The sequence below is a fragment of the Panthera tigris genome, chromosome A1, assembly GCF_018350195.1.
Source record: "Panthera tigris isolate Pti1 chromosome A1, P.tigris_Pti1_mat1.1, whole genome shotgun sequence".
NCBI classification, from domain to species: Eukaryota; Metazoa; Chordata; class Mammalia; order Carnivora; family Felidae; genus Panthera; species Panthera tigris.
This window is the reverse complement of record NC_056660.1, coordinates 16090201-16112840: the sequence shown is the minus strand read 5'-3', so window position 1 is coordinate 16112840 and position 22640 is coordinate 16090201. Positions and strand designations below refer to the sequence as shown.

Sequence of the window (22640 nt, the reverse complement as noted above, 5' to 3'; positions counted from 1 at the left end):
CACCTTAGACTATCTTTTCTCCCATTCTCTGAAACTGTTTTCCTTCCCTCGGCCTACCCAGCACTCTCAGATAGGGACTATGGTTCAATTTGTCTACCAGAAGCTAGGATCCTGGCTAAAACAGTTGCTTGACTTTCTACTACTCCATAATATCATATAGTATCACACTCCTGAGCTGAGCTTGGCTTTTTCAGTTGCAGTACTCTCATGTTTTTATATTTACACTAAGGTTTTCCTTCTTTTGGAACCCTCTCCACCCTCTAAATTTACATGTAGTTTATGTGCAGTCTGGCCCTCATTTTCAAGATTGTCCTTGATGGTATTACTTATCCTGAGTGTAAATATTTGCTGAGGGGTAGCATTTGTTGACATCCATGGGACTTACACAAGTTCCCGTATGATGCCCAGGATGGATTAAGACTCTGTTACTTGAAACTCTGAAAAGAAAGATTTAAGAAACTTTTTAGTGTATGAGCATATATCACATGTTTTATAAAAAGTAAACCTGTGTCTCCAGTCAGAAAGGTGCAGTCCTCTTTTGAAATATGAATGCAATTCCTTGTCCATTTAGACCATAGAAGGAATCCAGGTGAATGGAAGCCATTTATTCCAATGGATAAAACTAGGAATGAATAAAAAAATGGTAACAAAGAAAAAGTAGGTCAAAACTGTTCTTAAAAATTATCAATATTTTTTCAATGTACCACAGGCACTACTAAGAAAGGAGGTAACGTGACAGGAAATTTTTTATTTTGCCTGCACCCCGTACTCATAATCAAGTCTGTCATCATTCTGGACTGTGTTTAAAGAGCTCTTTTACCCCTGATACATATTATCCAAGTCTATAACTCTTTCTCCCAATACCTCATTCCTTCCTCTCCAATCGAACCCCATTGGATTTCAGCAGATTTCAGCTTCATTACAGAAAAGCTTATAAATGGTTACAGCTGTCTAAGAGGAAAAGGGTTGCATTAACAGCAATGAGCATCCCAGTAAAGAATGAATGACTACTTACAATGGTGATGTTGGAGAGATTTGTTTATAAGTTTGACTTACCCTTCTATAATTCCAAAATTCCATTATGCCTTAGAAGATGAGTAATCTACATTATAATGTCGAACCAGTCTAGAATTGAAGATTTTTATATAACTATGTTACCAACAATATTCCAGCAGCTAATTTACTGGCATTAAGAAGACCTTATTTCCATAAAACAGTCTTCCGATCCTACTCAATAAATAATTACTGACCACATACCAATTAACACAACAAGAGAATAATAGAAACCTATTATATAAAGCAAACCAGTAACATAGAGATGAAGTCAAAATAATTTCACTCAGAGAAATATAAATGTTAGATTAATTTTCTTCCCACAGGGGGCCAGGGACAGAATTTAATTTATATTTTGATGCCCTCTTTTCTCCAGGTCTCCTTTTGAATTGCTCTTTCATTTTCTATACCTTCATACCAAGATTTTCAAACAGGTCTCTGCATCGTATTTCAGAATGTATTGTCTAATTGTATGCTTTCTTAGTAAACTAGCAGCCAGTTACAGAATTATTTTAGTGCCTCAAAGCAAAATTCTATAGCAAGCTTAATGTAACTCTCCTGATACCTGGAATCCTCTCAGGCCCAACCAACCTCCCCCAAAAGCCCTTCCAATTGGAAAACATGGTTAGTACAAAATTTCTCCATATTGCCTGTGGGAAACAATACTGATGTGCTATCACAGAGGGAAAATTTTGCAACAAGACGTATTGGAATTACACTTTTACTTTAGGAGAGTGTGAAACTTACTTATTCAAGGAGTCTTATTGTAGGTTATCATTTCAGCTTATTGCTGACATCTGACATTCAGGTTTCTTTTATCCAGGGTTCTGAACATTTGACGTATCATGAGTGGAGGGATGAGAACGCATATTCTCTTGGATAGGAATCGCATAGTGTAACATTAAGAGACTTCAGTTACTCTCGGTAAAATCAGAAGAATAATTCTGGCAATACTTTTGTTTCTTATATGTGTTTAACCTATTACAGCTAGATTAGTAATATTTGTTTCCAATAGGGGCTGCTTTCACCCAGTGGCTATCAGATGCGCGACCTAGACAAGTTCATCATCGTGTGAAGTATGTAATGAAGAAACAATAAAGCACAAATGTTTTTCTTTTCTGCTTCGTTTCAAGAGTTAGGAAAACTTGCCAGAAGTAGATTTATGTTAACTCTATCTATTCCTTAATATTTTAAAAAATAAGTGAAGTGGGAGGTATCTCCCAGTTTAGTAGGATTGCAAGGAAAATGTAGTCTCTTCGTGTTTTGTCAGCAATCAGAATTCTTATTTCATATTTTGTACAAGTTTTAAATCTATCCAACATCTGTTTTTGATCAACAGCCATTACTGCCTTAAAATTATCAAACTTACATCTACATTTGTTCCTGGTGAAAAATAATAACCTTTCTTTCAGTTCTGATGTGAGCTAAATGTGATAAGATGTAATAAGATCAAACAATGATCTCATTGAGCACAGGGACATATACTCTGAAAGGGATGAATGGCAGAATATTCCTTAAAACCCAGACAAAAGCATTTTCCATAAACCCCTCCAACTTACAAAAGAATAAAACTGAAATACGAACATGCAAGGAGTCAGCTATTAAGGGGAAATATAAATTATTTAAAAATAAAAATAGATATCTTCTTCAGAATGAGAAGTAAAAGATGCTTGATGTGTTCAGTAAACATAACAAAAGTGCATTTTAGCTGCCAAATTGAAGTTGCTGATGTTTTTTGGAGAGAGCTCAGATTCCCAGGTTATACAGTGCTCCCTCCCACGACTCTGACATGTATATAAACTCTGAGCTCTCCAAAGCCCACTGCCAGTTCTCTTCGTGGACTAACTGTAACGGAGAGACTAGAGATGATTCCTTTCTTACCCATATTTTCTCTACTCTTGCTGGTTGTTGTTAACTCTGCAAATGCCAATGGCCATTATGACAAGATCTTGGCTCATAGCCGAATCAGGGGCCGGGATCAGGGGTAAGTCAGTAGTTCAGTTTTATAATTTTTTTTGTCTTAGCTTGTTTTATGTTTAAGTATACATAAAGTTCCTTATATATGCCTCAGGTTTTTTTTTTCTATTTACTAAAAAGTAACAATAAAAATGAGTATTCTGTGATTTATAAATGTGTTTTCAACTTTAAAAATTTCTGTCAAGGTAATTTTCATGTAATTGCTTTTTATGAAGCATTACATAATTTTAATCTAATTGACAACATTTAACGGGACATTTATTTATTATTTTATTTATTTGTATTTTTGTTTCCTTCCAAAAACCTGAAATGAGGTTTCCAAAATTAAAAATATATATGGTTAGGGTTCTCATTAAGTAAGTTATCTTTGAAATATCTCACATAATGTTAAGGAAATTTTCATTTAAATTATGTATGAAAATAAAATAATGAGTAATAGAACTAGCTCTTTGAATATTTTAAAGCATTTAGGAATGCTTTTAAATTCTGCATTCTGTAAAATTTGCAAAAGTAACATATTTCTTGGAATCAACCCAACTACAACTTAGCATTTTTAAAGTTACCAAGCATAATTTAGTAACTTAACCAACCATTTATAATTTTTTTTTTGAAATGGATCTTGGCACTCTTCTAATGTCTCAGAGAGATTTTCACAATGCTCAAATGTTCCTTTGCTTTACAGTGGAAATAAAACTTCCATCTCTTTAAGAGAGAAAAACACTTAAAATCCTGGCACAGGATGTTCTGATCTATTTCCACTCAAAGACATAGATTTTCCTTTGTGCAGCCATATTATTCAAGTTAATTTTAATACTTATTTACTTCTGTGATTACTCACCTAGAAAATGACAGAATGCGGTGTTTTTTGACATAGGAAAACTTGTCTCTTTTGCTTTCTGATTCCTCACTGTTCCAGAGTCCATTGTTCCAGATTAGAATCCCAAATGAGCACATGTTTGATTTAGGAAGGGTCAGTAGATTATCTTACTATTAGAAGTAATAAGACACACATGACAACAAAACTAAGTTGAACTTAATGCTGCTTGAATATTCCTACTAAATTAACTTTTGAAATGCTGGTGTTCTCCTCTCAAGGATGTATAATTTCCTCTCTCTTTTTTCTCTCCCATAGAATTTAGTTTTTCTAATGATTCAGTATGATTGAATCAAGAAGTAGATTTTTGCAAGACTAGAATCACATCTTTGAAAATTGAGTCCACATGTTAACTTTTTTTCTGAATCATCTGACCTGAAGGTATGAAACACTGGTTGTCGTTAGGACACTAACTCTCTTTCCTTCCCTCTGTCTTCCAGCCCAAATGTCTGTGCCCTTCAACAGATTTTAGGCACCAAAAAGAAATACTTCAGCACTTGTAGGAACTGGTACCAAGGTGCCATCTGTGGAAAGAAAACGTAAGTCTCATCTTTTCCTTAATGTCCCAGTCCCCAAAGCAACACTACTCCTTTCCTTGGACACATGCACCATTTTTCTTGAAAATATTCTCCCAAATTGAAAGCTTTAAAAACAAAAAAATATATATATCATAAAGGTGAATAAATGAATTCTCCCTGGATTTCTCCCTCTGCTAGTGCACCTCTCATGAGCCTTGAATCTATGTGTCACAGAGGTCCAAAAGAGGTCGATGGCAACCACATTGCCATGTAATTTGGTATGGAATCAGTGGGAGACTATGGCATTTCTACCCTGGTTTGGCCCTCTTTTTTAGGCAAGACACTTAACCTCTATGCCTCACTTTATAAAAATGGTTTCCTCAGTTTCCTCATTTTATATAAAAAAAATGGGCCAGAAAAACAAACTGATCTAAAATATCAGGATTTTTGAAGCACTAATTAATGTTTCCCTACAATCACTTGGAAATTATCTGAATTACTCCAGTTTACCTAAAAGTTTTCATCAACACTTGAAGTTGGAAAGAACTTAAGTTCCGTCTCTTCATTTAATCCAATTATTCCATCCCAAACTGCCAGATCCCCAGAGGTCCACAAAGGTGATAAAGCCCATCATTGTATTTACTATTTCCATAGCCAAAAAGACAATCACTCTTTACTTAGAAGAAAATATTTTTTATTACTTGATAAACATGCATAGTGGTTTAATCTATCAATAAACCTTGGTAGGAAAATACAATCCTGAGCATATATACAAGTTGAGAGTTACTCGAGTGGTCTAATTCTTCATTTTAAAAGGAAGGAGCTGAGTCATAGAAAGAGCAAGTTGCTGTATCACAAAGATTAGTGATACCATTCCCGATCAAGAAAAGAGTGCTTCCTATTAATTTGGACTCCACTCTTGATGAAGAATGCCTTGAGAATTAAATATCTGAATGAGAACCTGCTTAGTAGATCATCATTAAACTTCAGGTGGAAGATTGGGGGATTGTTAAAAACTTCTTCCTAACTTAATAGTATTGGTACAAATACTAAATATGGCATCACTTAACTTCTTGGAGCCTTTGTTTCTTTACCTGTGAATGTCGATTTTATACTTACAGAGTTTCTGGGGGTGGGGGGTGGGTAGAATGATTTGATGATTGTGAAATCGCTAAGTAACTCACAATGTCAATTGTCCTTAAGTGTAAACTACTTTAACAAATGGATATATGTGGGTGGGAAAAGGGGTTGTAACCAGATCCCTACCTAAAATACATAAGATTGGGGCGCCTGGGTGGCTCAGTCGGTTAAGCGTCCGACTTCGGCTCAGGTCATGATCTCGCGTTCGTGAGTTCAAGCCCCGCGTCGGGCTCTGTGCTGACGGCTCAGAGCCTGGAGCCTGTTTCAGATTCTGTGTCTCCCTCTCTTTCTGACCCTCCCCCATTCATGCTCTGTGTCTCTCTGTCTCAAAAATAAATAAAGGTTAAAAAAAAATTAAAAAAAAAATAAAATACATAAGATTATCTTTATTTCCAGATAAAAATCATATATTCAATGTATATAACCTTAGCTGGACTCTACTTCCCCATGGGAACTAAGTCTAGGACACCACAGGAGTTTGCTGCCTCTTCCTATTCATTTGCTTAATAGAGTTTCGACTGATTTGATAGAGTTACTTTTTGGCCTGGATCTAATTCCTACTTGTTTGCAGACATCTGCTAGATTTGTGAGTCATTCACACAATTACAATGCAAGTCAGTGATTGCGATGATCTTGGCCATAATGCAGGCTGGGCCCCAACTGGGAACTCCAAAACTCTGGATTCTCCTTCCTTTGTTCACATTCTTGGTTACCATGAGGCATATTTGGAATGCACACCAACTACATAAGAAAGGACCTGCTGTCTGAAATATTCAGGGGATATCTTTACTGCATTCTTCCTGAAAGTTAGGAAAGTATGATGTAATCTCACTTTAACCATCTAAACACGGTTAGAGATGCCAAGGCTTGTGCAAAGGTCATGCCAACATTCTTTCTTGCTCTCCATTAAAAAAAAAAATCCCGTTTCGAAGCCTGGCTTTTTATCAGAAACATAACAGTGTCTCCTTTGTTATACTATATTAGCTTATTTCCCCCAAGTAGCTTCATTTTCACAACCACATTTACATTTGTGCTCTGATATAAATATAAATGCTAGCTGCTAGTTTCAAATAATCAAATAAATCAATAACATTGACAAGAGGAATGTCTGTTTTGCCATCTGCTTGCAGCTGCTAAAATATCCAGAGGCATCTTTAGGACTCTTTGTATCAGTTGACAGAAATGCTTGTCTTCTCATTGAACAGTTGCTTTGCAGATTTGAAGGAAATAATTGGGCAGGTCTAATGATAAACATGAATTTCCTAAGTTTAAGATATTTTCCATAATATATATTGGCTGAATAATATAGTGTTTTGTAGTCTTCCTTTCAGCTTCCATTATCATGAGATTTTTAGATACTATTCAGAAAATGAGGATAGATTTTCCACTTTCAGAGATGTGCACAGTTATGATTCTTTTTTACTCTTGTTTCATTCTACCAACCATGTGAGAGATTTAAGTTTTGTGTAGAATAAATGATCTCCTGAAAAAACCTCCTTTTCTGTTTTTAAAATATCAACTCACATAACCATATTGTTCAACTATCAGTTTAAATTGCAACTGATTATTTTAGAATTTTGTTCCATCTGGTGAACTGTCTACAGTAAGGCTAATCTTTGGTTCATATTAGCAAGTGTTATAGAAATTTTTGTTACTTTAACAATTTCCTCTTCTATTCACTATTTTACATCAAGTCCCTACTATCAATATTGGACCAATAAATATGTGTCTCAGTTTTTTAATCATGTATAATATATGCTAAAGCTAACGTGGAAACATTCTGAATCAGTCCTTTGGCATCCAAGTATTCAAATTTATTTATATGGGGATGTTAGTGAATAAATTATTTCAGAGGCCATGCTAGGAATTGCCTAAGGTTCCCATATAGTTTCCATATGTTTCTAATACCAACTATTCTTGAAATTATTTTGAAATTGAAGAACAATTTGAAATTGGCATTCCCCACTTAAATTTGTCCATGTCTTATCTGTCAACTATCTTTAAGTTAATATTCCATGCCAGAAACATTTCTTTCATTCGTGTTTCATATTTTACTGCATATATGGGTATGAATAAATAATGTTACATTGTACTTTTTAAATTGACATCAAGAAAATAGAGAAATAGGATTCTTTATTTTTTTAATTTTTTTTAACATTTATTTATTTTTGGGACAGAGAGAGACAGAGCATGAGCGGGGGAGGAGCAGAGAGAGAGGGAGACACAGAATCAGAAGCAGGCTCCAGGCTCTGAGCCATCAGCCCAGAGCCCGATGCAGGGCTGGAACTCACGAACCGCGAGATCGTGATCTGAGCTGAAGTCGGACGCGTAACCGACTGAGTCACCCAGGCGCCCCTGAGAAATAGGATTCTAAGATGACAAACAGGGCCACAAATCATGGATAATCACTTAATGGACCTGGCTTCAATTTGAAAAGCTTATTTACTTTTTAAGCTATATAAGATAATTTCTTATTAATATTCTCCTTTTTTCTTTTATTGTAATTTCTATCATTCTAAGAAAATATGACCTTTCTCTTAAATATATTCTTTCATTTACTCATACTTCTTGAGTACAATTATCACAACTAGAAAAAAGCCAAAATAAAATATCTGAACTAGTTAATGCATGCTTAATTACTAAATTGCAAGATAACCAGCTTATAAGTCATTATTTTAAATTGCATGACATGGAATTTATCAATTAAAAATTACAAAATGGTCTATATGCCCTCTTCAGTGATAATATTCCCCCATTTCCAATTTTTGTTTTGTGCATTCACCTTCATATTTCTATTGAGAGGAAACAGAGAATTATGTAAAATTTTAATTAAAAATATTACTGGGTGCCTGGGTGGCTCAGTCAGTTGAGTGTCTGACTTTGGCTCAGGTCATAATCTCACGGTTCGTGAGTTCGAGCCCCATGTCTGCTCGGTGCTCACAGCTCACAAAGCCTGGAGCCTGCTTCTGATTCTCTCTCCCTCTCTCTCTGCTCCTCCCCCACTCGTGCTCTGTTTCTCTCTCTCTCAAAAATAATAATAAATAAAAATATTTTTAAAAATAGATTACCTATGCTAGAATCTGAAGAAGACCAGAAAATGTCAAATGGAATTTGATAAAATGAAGATCAGGATTATATTTTTAATAAAGTAAAAAAATAAAAGAAATTAGATAGATGATTTCAGGTTACTATTTTCCCACAAAATATAGTAATTTATACAAAGTTGATTTGGATACATCTTTGCTGATTTTTCTGGTTTGTTGCCTTAATTATGCCTTATATAATTTAATACACTTTGTTAACTATGAACAGAATAGCATTTTCTTGAATATTGTATTGTCTTTGAAAACAATACAATACATTGGATTAAATAAATTAAGGACTGTATTTAGTATAATCAAACTAATTAGTGGCAATTCAAATGTAAAATAGCATTATTTTAGTTAGCAGTAGAATAGCTTTTATTGATTGAAAGAGGTTAATATATTTCCTGATGTTTCTAGTTTCTAATAACCTTATACTAATAAACATTTCTGACCGTTTATAGTTTACGAAGTGATTCCCAATGCATCATTTTATTTGAGACTCACAACTAGCTTGTGAGTAGGTGTCAGGGATACTATATCCATGTTAAATAGTTGGAGAAACTGACACTTGAATTTGTTAAATTACTTGCTCAAAGTCACACATCCACCAAGTATAGAACTGGGAACCATAAACCCCATTTTTCTGCCTCAAGATCCTGGAACTTTTCTATAATGCCATGACGTTGTATAGAGAAATCAAAGTAATGTAAATAACTTGATATCAGGAAATAAACAATTCTAGAGTCTCAAAAATCATCACAGTAAGTGGTATGTTTCTGCTAAGATTATAACAAAATGAATTCTATGTAGTTCCCCATTTTAATATTAATTTTCTTCTGACCTACAGGACAGTGTTATATGAATGTTGCCCTGGTTATATGAGGATGGAAGGAATGAAAGGCTGCCCAGCAGGTAAAATTTCAATTACTGAAATAAATGAGGAGCTTGTCTTGTGTGAAGAAAGAGATTTGAGGTAGCTTAGCCTGTAGAGAACCCAATTTTGTGTATGAGTGCATGTGCGTGTGTGTGTATGTGTGTGTACTTAGCACCATAATAAATCCAAGATAAACCACCAATATCTTTGTGTTAATCATGAATTTGTCATGGTGATAAAGTATTAAAACCTACTGCTCATGCATTGAATGTTGGACCAGACAATAGGAGCTTGATCGTAACTTCAAATTAGTTCAATTTTCCTTCAAGAATGAAAATCCTCTCTACAAAATCCTTGTCTTTGAATTTGTTTACAAACATGGAGTGGACTAGTTGGAAAGGCATAATCTCTAATTGAACAGCTCTGATCTTATAACATCCCTCATATTGAAAGCTGGTTTCCTATAACTGCCAACTGGAGAAAAAAGTTGATCTATTTCCTCTTTGAAACAACTTCGAAAAAACGTTCATATATTTAATACCAATCATCACATACTTCCTCCACTATCCTCCTTTCCCCAACAGACTCTTCTCTTCTCTGGGCTAAGCATCCCCAATTCTTCTAATATAACATAAACTTTGGAGCTGTCACCATCATGGACACCAACACATAAAAAGCCTCTAGTCCAGTCATCTTTTCTCTGAATCTGATCCCAGACTGGTGTCTGCAATCTATGTGGGTCCCAGCATCTGAGAGAATATCATCAAGACAAATTCTTCACTTTTGGGGGCCCCTGAACTTTGGTTACTGTCATTGGTAACCATATGCTATCATCAGCTCCTAATGAATTTATGATCAGTTAAAAATTGATTACAGTTCTTTCTATCGAGTTGGGCATTTCTCTAGGATTTGTTTTTCAACTTCAAGTCTGGCCTATCTGACTATGAATACTATCAAGTCAGCTCTTTTTCTAGGATTTATATTTTCAGCTTGGGCGTAAAGATATACATGGAACTCTGTTACATTTAACTTGTTAATCTTGACTCATTTTCCTCATCCTTTTGGAGTCTTTTAAATTCTGATTTTATAATTTGATTATTAACTGTGTCACCCAGTCTTGATATATTCACAAATGTAATAACCACTTCTCCTATGGTATTATTCAAATAAGATAGGGTCAAAAAATGAATAAATAGGCTGTACCAAATTTCAGGTTGATATTCATATATTAATATTTCTTCTGAAGTTCAGGAAAAATACTCTGGAAGTGTTAGATACTTCCATCTATTTCCTTCCTGAAATTATGCTGAAAAGAAGCAGGTCTATGTATTTCTTTTAGAAATCCAAATCTATAAAAATTAATAACCCAATACCTAACAATATTATACCATTTAAGAGCCTTAAGCCAACATAAAAGAAAATATTACCTTTGGCCATTCTTTTAGTGAGAAGTGAAGAGCATATTCTTCTGTTCAGTGAATCAGAAATATTTATTGGTACTTATAATTGAACTATTATTGACATAAGAGGAGTCAAACCTACATAGAGTAAGTGTTATACCAAGATGATAATTTAAAATTCATTTTCCCTCAACATGAAAGATATATGAAATAATAGTTTTCAGTGGTGTTTTATCATCTAGCACTTAAGTGACAATCTTTGTATAAAACTGATCATTCATGCAGAGAATTTTATTGCTAAAATTTTCAGTTAAATGTATTGAGGAACTTAGTATAAAGTTCAAATGATTGTGAAATAATATCCTTGAAATATTATTCTAAGATCTTGATTTCTTGATTATTTCAGTTATGCCTATTGACCATGTTTACGGCACTCTGGGCATCGTGGGAGCCACCACAACACAACGCTATTCTGATGTCTCAAGACTGAGGGAAGAGATTGAAGGAAAGGGATCATTTACTTATTTTGCACCGAGTAATGAGGCTTGGGACAACTTGGATTCTGTAATTCACTATTTTTATTAATACAATTATTTTTATTGTAGTTATTCCATTTGAATGGATTTATTAACTTGGAAATTAATAGAAATTTTATATCTTTTTATAATAGATACATGAGGATACATGAAAGGATGAGTTACTAAATGTAAGGAGTAAAGTATTTTAATACATCCATAAGTGGAATAACTTACCCAGTAGGTTCATAGACCAATTAAGAAAGGGAAAACCAAGAGTGGACTGAACTGGTGTTTGTCATTATTCTATTTTACTCCCATCCTCTTTCTTTTTTGATGGGAAGAGATTTATTGAGTTTTAGATGACATATCTAATAGAACAGTAAGTTAAGAAGCCTAGTGGAATTTAAAATTTATTATAAAGGCATATTCTAGAGATGCAATTAATTACTTTTAATTATATGTAAATATATATGGCTGCTCAGACATTGACATATGTATATATGTGTAGGAATATTTAAATGAAATATTGTAAATAATGCATTTGATTTTCACATTTTGTGCATAATCTGCTTTATAATACACTAAATTTCTAATCTGTAAAATTAGTATAGAAATATATTTTTACTTTCTATTTGATATGAAGATGAATTGATAATTACCACTAGAGTCAAATATTTAGTAAAACTTAGGCATATTCCTCTAGATATTATCTTGATACATTAACTATATGTTTAATTGCTTGCGATATGGAACTCTCTCTTCTGGTTGTCTTTGACCTCATCTCTTAACCACCCTTCTGGTTCTTTTTGCTGACTCCTCTTCTTCCTTCCTTAAGAATGGGTCTTGTTAAAGTCTCTACTAGGAATTAGACTCTGTTCTTTATATATACTTCTGATGACTTCAACTATAACTTTAGCGTGTATAACCACGAAATCTGTTTCTGTAGTTGCTCTCCTTGGAAACCCAGGAGAGTATTTCTAATGTCCATTTTAATATCTCCCCTTAGCTACACTGCTGCATCTTTAAACAAAAAGATATCTAAGAGAATGCTATTTTCTTTCTTCACATAAACATTTGCTTTTCTGCTGGCTTCCCCCAGTCCCCACCGCCCCCCCATAATTGGGAGTATCAATCTTAGTATTCAGGCTTGAAAATTGCTAGTCATCTTATTTCTGTTCTAATTCTTACAAACTATTATTAGTTACCTATATCTCAATTTTCATCCTCCTAATTGATACCTCCTTTTTGCTATGCATTATCCCTATATTAACCTTCCTAAAGCCCAGTTTAAACATTATATTCCAATGCCACAAAATCTTCGGTGGCCCTTTGTTGCCAGTTTAGTTTATACTTTAGTCGGGCATTAAAGTCTTCCACATTATTGTCCCACATACTTTTCTAAAATTCTTTCTTAATATTATCTAAGAAAGATAAAAGTATGTGCTAACCAAACTGGACAGCATCGGTTCTCCCAACTTTTACCCTATGTCAGCAACTGGACTGAGAACGATCACTACCGTTCTTACCCTGTCTACCCTTCAAGATCCATTACCAAGCCTTGAATGGCTGCTCTTCCTCATTTGACCCCTAGCAGCATTTTTTTCTCCTTCTATTCTTTATATTACTATGTTTATTTTTTTTAACATTTATTTATTTTCAAGAGACAGAGGGAGACAGAGTGTGAGTGGGGGAGGGGCAGAGAGAGAGAGGGAGGCACGGAATCGTAAGCGCGCTCCAGGCTCTGAGCTGTCAGCGCAGAGCCCAACATGGGGCTCGAACCCACTAACCATGAGATCATGACCTGAGCTGAAGTCAGACGCTTAACCAACTGAGGCAGGTGCCCCTTACTATGTTTATTTTTAACTGCCCCTATATCATAAGTACCTTAAAGATAGAGACTTTCCCATAGAGCCATATACAGTATCATGTAATATAGGATATACATATGTTACACATATATAGGATATATATTGGATTAAAAAAAAAGGTACAGTATGGTTGAATTCTTGAATTTGATATGAAATAAACATAACATCCTCATTAAAATGTAAATGTTGTACAAAAATATAATGCCATTTTTGTTTTGTTTTGTTTACCATTTAAAATATTTCAAATGTCTGATAATTTCATATTGCCCTAAGCCTTTAATTTACATCAAGTTTGTCTCTTCATCAATATCTTTATTTAAAAAATTTTTTTGTCACTATCAATGTCCAAGCACTCTATCAGATTCAGGAGCCTTAACTCAGTACCTGAATTTACAAAATTACTTAATCAATTGAAATAATATAATTTTAATTATGTTGATTTGACTTTAATCATCTGGGAAATGCAATGAGAAAGTAACAAGAGAGTAAGAAATAGTGTGATTATAAGTATTTTAATGATGAACCTCAATAAAATAAACTTCTACTATTTCAATTTTTTCCTAGGATATCCGTAGAGGTTTGGAGAGCAATGTAAATGTTGAATTATTGAATGCTTTACATAGCCACATGGTTAATAACAGAATGTTGACCAAGGACTTAAAAAATGGCATGATTATTCCCTCAATGTATAACAATTTGGGACTTTTCATTAACCATTATCCTAATGGGGTAAGTTTCATTAATAAAAAGTACATTTCTGAGTAATAGCACCCTTAATTTTTTCTATACCTTTTATATAATATTCACAGAAACAGTAAAATGTTAGTGACTGTAAGTACTATATTATGCCTTTTCCCCACATTTATAGCATGTAAATTTCTGATTCTGTGGCTGATTTCTACTTGAGAGTGATCGTGAGGAAGAAATTAAATTCACAGTTGACTGATAGCAGACTTAGATGTTCTTAATAAAGGAGATTTTAGTAGTTGATATGTTTTAAAAATAACAACCTAAGAAAAAATAGTAAATAAGAGTTTATCAAAAAATAATCACAGAATAAGTATTCCTTTATTCATCCTCTAACTACTCTACTGATTTATGTTCTTGTGTATTTAGAGAAAAGTCTTTGTGGGAAACTTCCAGCAGGGTCATAGGGCTCTTTCAACAAATTTCCAGGGATGAAAAGGGTCAACAGTGAGGCAATAATTAGGAAATCACTGCAATAGAACTGATTATATTTGTTCAATAATTATTTCTCTCTCTCAGAACTTATTTTAGGACCGATAGACTTTTTTTAAATGTAACTCATTGATCTGCATTTGAAATAGTTTATGACTATGTCTGTAAAGGGAAGAGAAGGAAAAAAAGCAGTAACTCAAATGAAAAAAAATGCTTTTTTGCCTTAGTTTCTAGATTTGTTGAGTGTAACTGGGTAGGGTTTTCAACTGGTCCTATCTCCTCTTAGTTTCTTTTTTAGACAGAACAATATATGTCTTCATCCTTAACATTTACATTTAGAATGTTGGTTCCTTCATGTTACATTTACTAGCAGAAATGAAAAATAATGGCCTTTCAGTGTCAGTGGTCAATGGATGGCTCTGATTTCTGCACTTGGATTTTCCCAAATAATTATAGGTTGTCACTGTTAACTGCGCTCGAATCATCCATGGGAACCAGATTGCAACAAATGGTGTTGTACATGTCATTGATCGTGTCCTTACACAAATTGGTACCTCAATTCAAGACTTTATTGAAGCAGAAGATGAACTCTCATCTTTTAGAGTAAGTAGAAGAAATAACAGCAGATTGCCTTGGACCATTGAAACATCTCCTTTCTCTCCCAGAGTCTAACCATAAAATGCTATTTTAAAACTCTGGCAGAAATATAACAAATGTGTTTCTTGAAATGAAAAGACTTTTATTTTACAAGGAAGAAATCATCTCCTATGACATAATCATATTTATTTGGACATGACAGATAAAGAATGGTTAGTTATGTGCCCATAGTGTATTTGGTGTATTTAGTTTGTGTCCATCTCAGTTACATGTACTGCTGGATATTGCTACAGTCAAACAAGCATGGGCAGAATTCCCATTATTACAAAAAAAGTTGGAAAGGACATAGTTGGTTGTGTCAAAAAATGTTTTAAAGATCTAGCAAGAACAAACTTCTATAGTTTTCTGTAGAATCAGCTCCCTGCATCAGCCTAGGTGAAGTGTGTTGTCATTTGCCTTTGGATTTGCAGTGTACAAGCCTCTAAAAAGCACGTTTGTGTTTCAGGCAGCTGCTATCACATCTGATATTCTGGAGGCCCTTGGAAGAGATGGTCACTTCACTCTCTTTGCTCCCACCAATGAGGCTTTTGAGAAGCTTCCACGAGGTGTCCTAGAAAGGATCATGGGAGACAAAGTGGCTTCTGAAGGTACTAAAAATGTCCTCCTCTTTGAGAACCCTCCCAGAATTCCAAGAAGAAAAGAGAAAAAAAAAAAAAAAAGATTAAGTCATGCCAAGATTATCAGCTTTTATAAGCAAAGGCAAAGAAAAATTTTTGTTCTTAAGGTGGACTCTAAAAATCTTAAAAGAAAACAAAGCCCTTGAAAGAGTAGGCAGAGTAATTAAATAATGAATTTAAAAGATAAGAATATCCTAAAGATCACATTCCTTTTGTACTGCTTTCAAGTAAATAAATAGCAGGCATTAAAAAGGATTTAGCCATTGTTGAAAATAAATATTAGATCATCAAATTTTAATATCATACATGTATTATGCGATGCTTTTCATTTTAAATTTATGCTAAAAGATATCATTGAGTTGAGAAAACTTCATGGTTCTCTTTGGCCATTACTTATTTGATACACAGAATTTGCCTTCTTTCTAATCTCCCTTTCTATTTTCAAATCGATTTTACATTGTGAGTAGCACATTTAACTTAGCCTCTCCCAAAATATATTTTGACTGATTTAAAATGAAAAACTTGGATGATGCAGATATGGATAGAAAACAGTTGAGGCATTAAAATTCCTTCAGTATCTTCCAAGAAATCATCTTCATTTTGTCTACTCTCCAGATGTTTTCTTTAGGGAATGATTTGTCTTACCCTACTAATCTTCCGCTACTAATGTCTTTACAAATTATATGTAGACATTCTGTTATGAGTGGCTAAGGCAAGAGGTTGCTTGGGCACTTAGGAACAGGTATCACAAATAAATACAGGCCTTTTGAAAGGAGCAACTCTTCTTTTTTTCACATCAGAAATTACTTTCTTATGATAGTGAAAAGTTTCTCTAACACATTTTCTAGTGCTACACAAATCATTTCACACAACTGATCTTCTCTTCTTCCTACTGAGCTGAGCTATTACTATTGTATAGTTAATGGAAGAAGCTTTCCTAGAACATAAACAGAATTTAAAAATCTTCAGTCAATACTTAGGTCTTATATGTATTTTATTTTTTAGGAATAATTAGTTCCACAGTGAAACACGTCTTTTAAGGGTTAAGTGCAGTTTCTCTTGATCTAAAAACTTGCTGTTTTTAATTTATTCTCCAGCCCTCATGAAGTACCACCTTTTGAACACCCTCCAGTGTTCTGAGGCAATTATGGGAGGAGCAGTCTTTGAGACTCTGGAAGGAAACACCATTGAGATAGGATGTGACGGTGACAGTATAACAGTAAATGGAATCAAAATGGTGAACAAAAAAGATATCGTGACAAATAATGGTGTTATCCATTTGATTGATCAGGTCCTAATTCCTGATTCTGGTGAGGAACAGTTTCATATTCTTCTACCTACTACTGTTTACCAATTATGATGCCTCAAGAATAAGTCTACGAAAAATGAATGTGTAGTATAAGGAATGGTATGTGAAGCACAGATACAAAATAGTGAACTGAGTACTAAAATAGGTAGCTTGTTAATCACAGGCATTCCATGCATGGAACATCAGCTTTCCAAAGTTTCTAACACTTAATAATTTATCAAGGTTCTCAAAGTACCATGGTTTTTCCTGAAAACAGAGGGAAAGATATAACCAAATGGTCAGCTTTGGATAAATGAAAGAACTATGGCATTCGCAACAGCAGAGAGAGGAGGAAGATGAGGAATAGAGAATTAAAGACAATGAAAAGTAAGAAGCCAGAAAGATATTTTCTTTTTGAAATTTTCTGTATCAACCCCAAAAAAGGGAATCTGGAACTATTACTAGGGAAGGGCAGACTATCTTATCACATTGTGATTGCAGTAAATAGCTTATAGAAAACAGCCAAGAATTGATTTACTGATTTCAGAATGATGATAATAACAATGATGACGTTGTTGGGATGGTGATGGTTTCCTTTACAGCTAAACAAGTTATTGAGCTGGCTGGAAATCAGCAAACCACTTTCACAGACCTCGTGGCCCAACTAGGCTTGGCATCTGCTTTGCGGCCAGATGGAGAATATACTTTGCTGGCCCCTGTGAATAATGCGTTTTCAGGTATGTACTGGATACTGTCATTCCTACTCTCCCACCACCCCCCACCAACCTTCAGGCACCGTTTTTCTTCACCATGATTGTCTGCATTAAGGAATAATAGACATTCTACAAGGTGCTGATTATTACTTTATTGACTACACATCATTAGCACTACGTCGTCTCTGTTAAAATGTCCTTCATTTCAAAACATTTCATTAGAATAGATAATAGCCTACAGGGAGTGAAAGTTTTTGATAAAGGATGTTCAGTTATTCTATGACTCTAATCATGTTTCCAGCACACTTAAGGTATGTATTAATAGATCTTAAGAAAAATAAATCTGATTTATTTAACACCAACATAATATTTAAGAAAAAATAAGTATATATTCCATCTCAAAATTTGATGTGAGGTGTCAAATTATAAATAAATAAAAGCAAGAGACTATTTATTATCACTTTCATATTATGATGTAAACTATTATTATAAGTTTTATCTAAGAGCTGCTAATCAAGGATGGTGTTTAGATTAATGCAACCTGCCACTTTTTCCAGAAAAGTGATTTCATAAAGATGTATTTAAGTTATAAGGCAAAATTGAGTAGTTAACAAACAAGCATTATTTTTAAAATATTTTTTGAAATGCTAAATTGTGGTACATAGTGTTATTAATAAAACATTCAAATTCCTAGAAATACTATTATTCCTCTTTGTAATAACTATATCTACATGTATTGACATTAACCCACATTTAAGAGAGTGTATGTATTTTGATTTTCTCTGCAGAGGTAAATATAAATTTATAAATGATTCATCCATAGTCTTTCATGTGATTAGTGTATATCAAATTCTCAGAAAAAATCATGGCCAATATTAGAGCTTAACTTTTGCCAATGACCACACAACACTATGTAGCCCTTACCGAGATGGAGTCCATCGTTTGGACTCCTCCGAATGATGTTATCAAATCAATGTTATCATCAAATGGTATTCATTTGATGGAGTATCTCACAGAGTTCCTAATTGGTGCATAGAATTCATAGCCTTGAGCAGTTAGTTGACTCATATACGTTTTGAGCGCAGAATCCACAATATGGATAGCATTAGGGATTTCCCATTTTCATGATTTTCTCTTACCAGGAGGAAATTTAATGCTTTCTAATTAATCCTTGTCCTCGTGAATTTATTTATAGATGATACTCTGAGCATGGATCAGCGGCTTCTTAAATTAATTCTGCAGAATCACATACTGAAAGTAAAAGTTGGGCTTAATGAGCTTTACAATGGACAAAAACTTGAAACCATTGGAGGCAAACAGCTCAGAGTCTTTGTCTATCGAACAGTAAGTAAATCAGGAAAATATAAGACATCCACATTGGCCTAAATGTCAAATGACATGTCCTTGTCTAAGAATGTTGTTATAATGAATGTTTCCAGAACTTTATTAATGTGGTTTTATAATAGTAAATATTCAGAGGAGGATCAGGGAACTGAGTAATGTATGAAAAGACTGTGAGGAAAGGACACAAGAAGTGCAATGTATTAATAAATCAGATAATTTGAGTTTGTTTCATTATAAATAACTTTATGTTCTAAGGCATTTATTATTTCAATTCTAGAAATCACTAAAAGTTCTCTAAAGCAAGCTTTTGATTTATGAAGTCTTTTGCAGTTTACAAGGTAATTTTTTATAGACACATAAAGATCTCTGATGTCTATAAAATGGCTCTGACATATTTTTTCTGAGGGAAAATTTCTAGAAAGTTATTACTAATGAAGGTTATAATTCAACTAGCAGTGCTGTTCGATTTCTGTCCAGGTAACAAATGCATCTACAGCTCAAAGGTTTCATAGGAAGTCAAGCATTACCTGATAGGGCACACAGCAGCTGCTCACTATGGCTCCACAATTCCATGACACACATTTTACAGGCTGCAGAAAATGGGCTGCATATACATATATTTGATCAAAGACACTACAGAATAAATTGATAGGGACTCGCAGTCAGGAAAATATAGTAAGTATTTGTGAAGATCACAAAAGGCACTGAAGTCAGGAATAAAGAAGGTCCTAAAGAGTTAAAGGGCAAAAGTTTCTTAAAGGGGGTGTGGAAGAATAGTTAGAACCTGGAGAAGAATGATGAAAGATGTAGGCATGGAATTCTATGGAATTTTTGTTACTTCCTGATGAAACTATTTCCTGGTGAATTTTTGTTATTTCCTGATGATGATACATAGAGTAGCCTAGCTAGTAACTGACCGAATAAGAAGTGTGAGATCAGATTGTGCCAGACCATAAAAACAGAACTGAGATGCTGTTTCTTCCAGTCACAGAGGTCAGAAGACCTCTTAGAAGAGTCATTCCAGAAACTCAACTATGCAACTACTTCCACTTAGGACATCTCGATTAAGGACATGTACAGCTGTGTCTTTCTTTTTTTTGCTAGGCTGTCTGCATTGAAAATTCATGCATGGTGAGAGGAAGCAAACAAGGAAGAAATGGTGCCATTCACATATTCCGAGAGATCATCAAACCAGCAGAGAAATCCCTCCATGAAAAACTAAAACAAGATAAACGCTTTAGGTAAGCCTATTAGTTTCATTTACACACACACACACACACACACACACACACACAAGAGAGAGAGAGCAAGAACTATTAACATAGTTTTGTTTCATAGTATTCCAAAAGGCATTCAGTATTCAATAATACTGAACGTAGAATTTACAGTAAGAAGTCCATGCAAATGTTTTCAAAACTGAAATATGTTAACACTATTTTACTTCCTAGTTCACCATAATATGATTTGGTGAGTGAAACAATTTAATAGATTGACTTATTCCTTGCAAATTTTTTTTGTATTTAAGTTTTTAAATGTTTTTTTTTAATTTTTTTTTAACGTTTATTTATTTTTGAGACAGAGAGAGACAGAGCATGAACAGGGGAGGGTCAGAGAGAGGGAGACACAGAATCTGAAACAGGCTCCAGGCTCTGAGCTGTCAGCACAGAGCCCGATGTGGGGCTCGAACTCACGGACCGCGAGATCATGACCTGAGCCGAAGTTGTCCGCTTAACCAACTGAGCCACCCAGGCGCCCCAAGTTTTTAAATGTTAAAATCATTAATATTTATTAATAATTAAAATAATACATATTTAATTAATAAGTATTTTATTAATAAACAGTAAATATTTAATTTTTAAAAATGATATTATATACTAGCCAAGACTAGTTTGTAGAATTTTAAATGAAAACTACACGCTTTTTTGTTATAAAGTGTGACCTTATTAAGTTTTATAGGATAAAAACCACGTTTAGGAAATTAAACAAAATTTTTTTTAATGTTTATTCATTTTTGAGAGAGAGAGAGGGAGAGAGAAAGAGAACATGAATAGGGGAGGGGGGAGAGAGAGAGGGAGACACAGAACTCGAAGCAGATTCCAGGCTCTGCACTGTCAGCACAGAGCCTGACATGGGGCTCAAACCCACGAACTGTGAGATCATGACCTGAACCAAAGTTGGACGCTTAACTGACTGAGCCACTCAGGCACTCCCCGAGTTTAGGAAATTTTAAAAACCATATGTATATTTAAATAATTTCCCCTGATTAAACTTTCTTAACAGGTAAACTGCATCTGAACTATGAAAATGTATGAACACTTTCTCATGTTTTCCAGAATATATGGATGCTATTTTATTCCATGCATTGTGGGTGAGCATACCTAAATCTAAATCTAACAGAATAAATATACATATCTTTCCTGCTTAGCATTTTCCTCAGCCTACTTGAAGCCGCAGACCTGAAAGAGCTCCTGACACAACCTGGGGATTGGACCTTATTTGTCCCAACCAATGATGCCTTTAAGGGAATGACAAATGAAGAAAAAGAAATTCTGATTCGTGAGTAAAAGTGGATACCAGATATTTGTCCTTTGTGTTCAGGATCTCATTTCTTCCTCAAGCATTCCTGCAGAGAAGTCAGCCTCAAAAATGTCCCCACTTTAATATTCGTGCCTAGCATTAGTTTCCTTTAATTCCACATGGAATATACAGAAAGTCACTCATTAATGCTCTTAATTACATTAGTAATTACATTACATTAGCAGTTGCTTGCCGTCATGTTGTTGACCTAAATGTTCACTTATGCTATTTCTATTCGAGTCCACACAACTAGGTGACAAGGAAAGAAACAATTATAATTCCAAAAATAATTTCATTTTTTTCCTCCCAGTAAGTTGGCTAATATTTTGATTGAACAGACTGAAGTGACTGTTTTGACATGGCATTCGTTGATAGCAACTTGAAAGAACAATGAAATGATGAGAAATCACAGTGTGGAAAAACTAAAGACAAAGAAATATTTTTATCCTTAGTTTTTCTAGTATCAAATTATCAAAAAATATGACACGTTATAAATAAATATATACTTTTCCCTCCAGGAGACAAAAATGCCCTTCAAAACATCATCCTTTATCACCTGACACCAGGAGTTTTCATTGGAAAGGGATTCGAACCCGGTGTTACTAACATTCTGAAGACCACACAAGGAAGCAAAATCTATCTGAAAGGAGTGAGTTCTCTAGAATGAATTTATGATAGCATTCACTTATTGCTCAATTATCTTCGTGTTAATTTTTCATTAAATTTCTCACTGATGTTATCCCCTGTTTTGATAGGTAAATGATACACTTCTGGTGAATGAAGTGAAATCAAAAGAATCTGACATCATGACAACAAATGGTGTCATTCATGTTGTAGATAAACTCCTCTACCCTGCAGGTTGGTAATTACTGAACTCACTAGTGGGCTACATCTTTTTCAATAGAAGCGTATATTTGTATTTCAAATGCTCTTACCAATATTAATTTAATATTCCTC

General features: G+C 34.2%; 1 protein-coding gene across 8 annotated transcripts in view; it reads left to right on the top strand.

The window, feature by feature from the left end:
- Positions 1–2870: 2870 nt before the first annotated feature.
- Positions 2871–22640, top strand: part of POSTN (periostin) — a 35701-nt gene continuing 15931 nt past the window's right edge. For all 8 annotated transcript variants that reach the window (XM_007097677.3, XM_042958952.1, XM_007097678.3 and 5 more), the window contains exons 1-14: positions 2871–3037; positions 4345–4443; positions 9496–9560; positions 11329–11486; positions 13873–14037; positions 14944–15090; positions 15590–15731; positions 16859–17071; positions 17652–17786; positions 18958–19106; positions 20211–20347; positions 21532–21662; positions 22202–22332; positions 22439–22541. In XM_007097677.3, coding sequence (XP_007097739.1) covers positions 2919–3037; positions 4345–4443; positions 9496–9560; positions 11329–11486; positions 13873–14037; positions 14944–15090; positions 15590–15731; positions 16859–17071; positions 17652–17786; positions 18958–19106; positions 20211–20347; positions 21532–21662; positions 22202–22332; positions 22439–22541 — 1894 coding nt within the window. In that variant the 5' untranslated portion in view covers positions 2871–2918. The remainder of the gene's footprint in view (positions 3038–4344; positions 4444–9495; positions 9561–11328; positions 11487–13872; positions 14038–14943; positions 15091–15589; positions 15732–16858; positions 17072–17651; positions 17787–18957; positions 19107–20210; positions 20348–21531; positions 21663–22201; positions 22333–22438; positions 22542–22640) is intronic.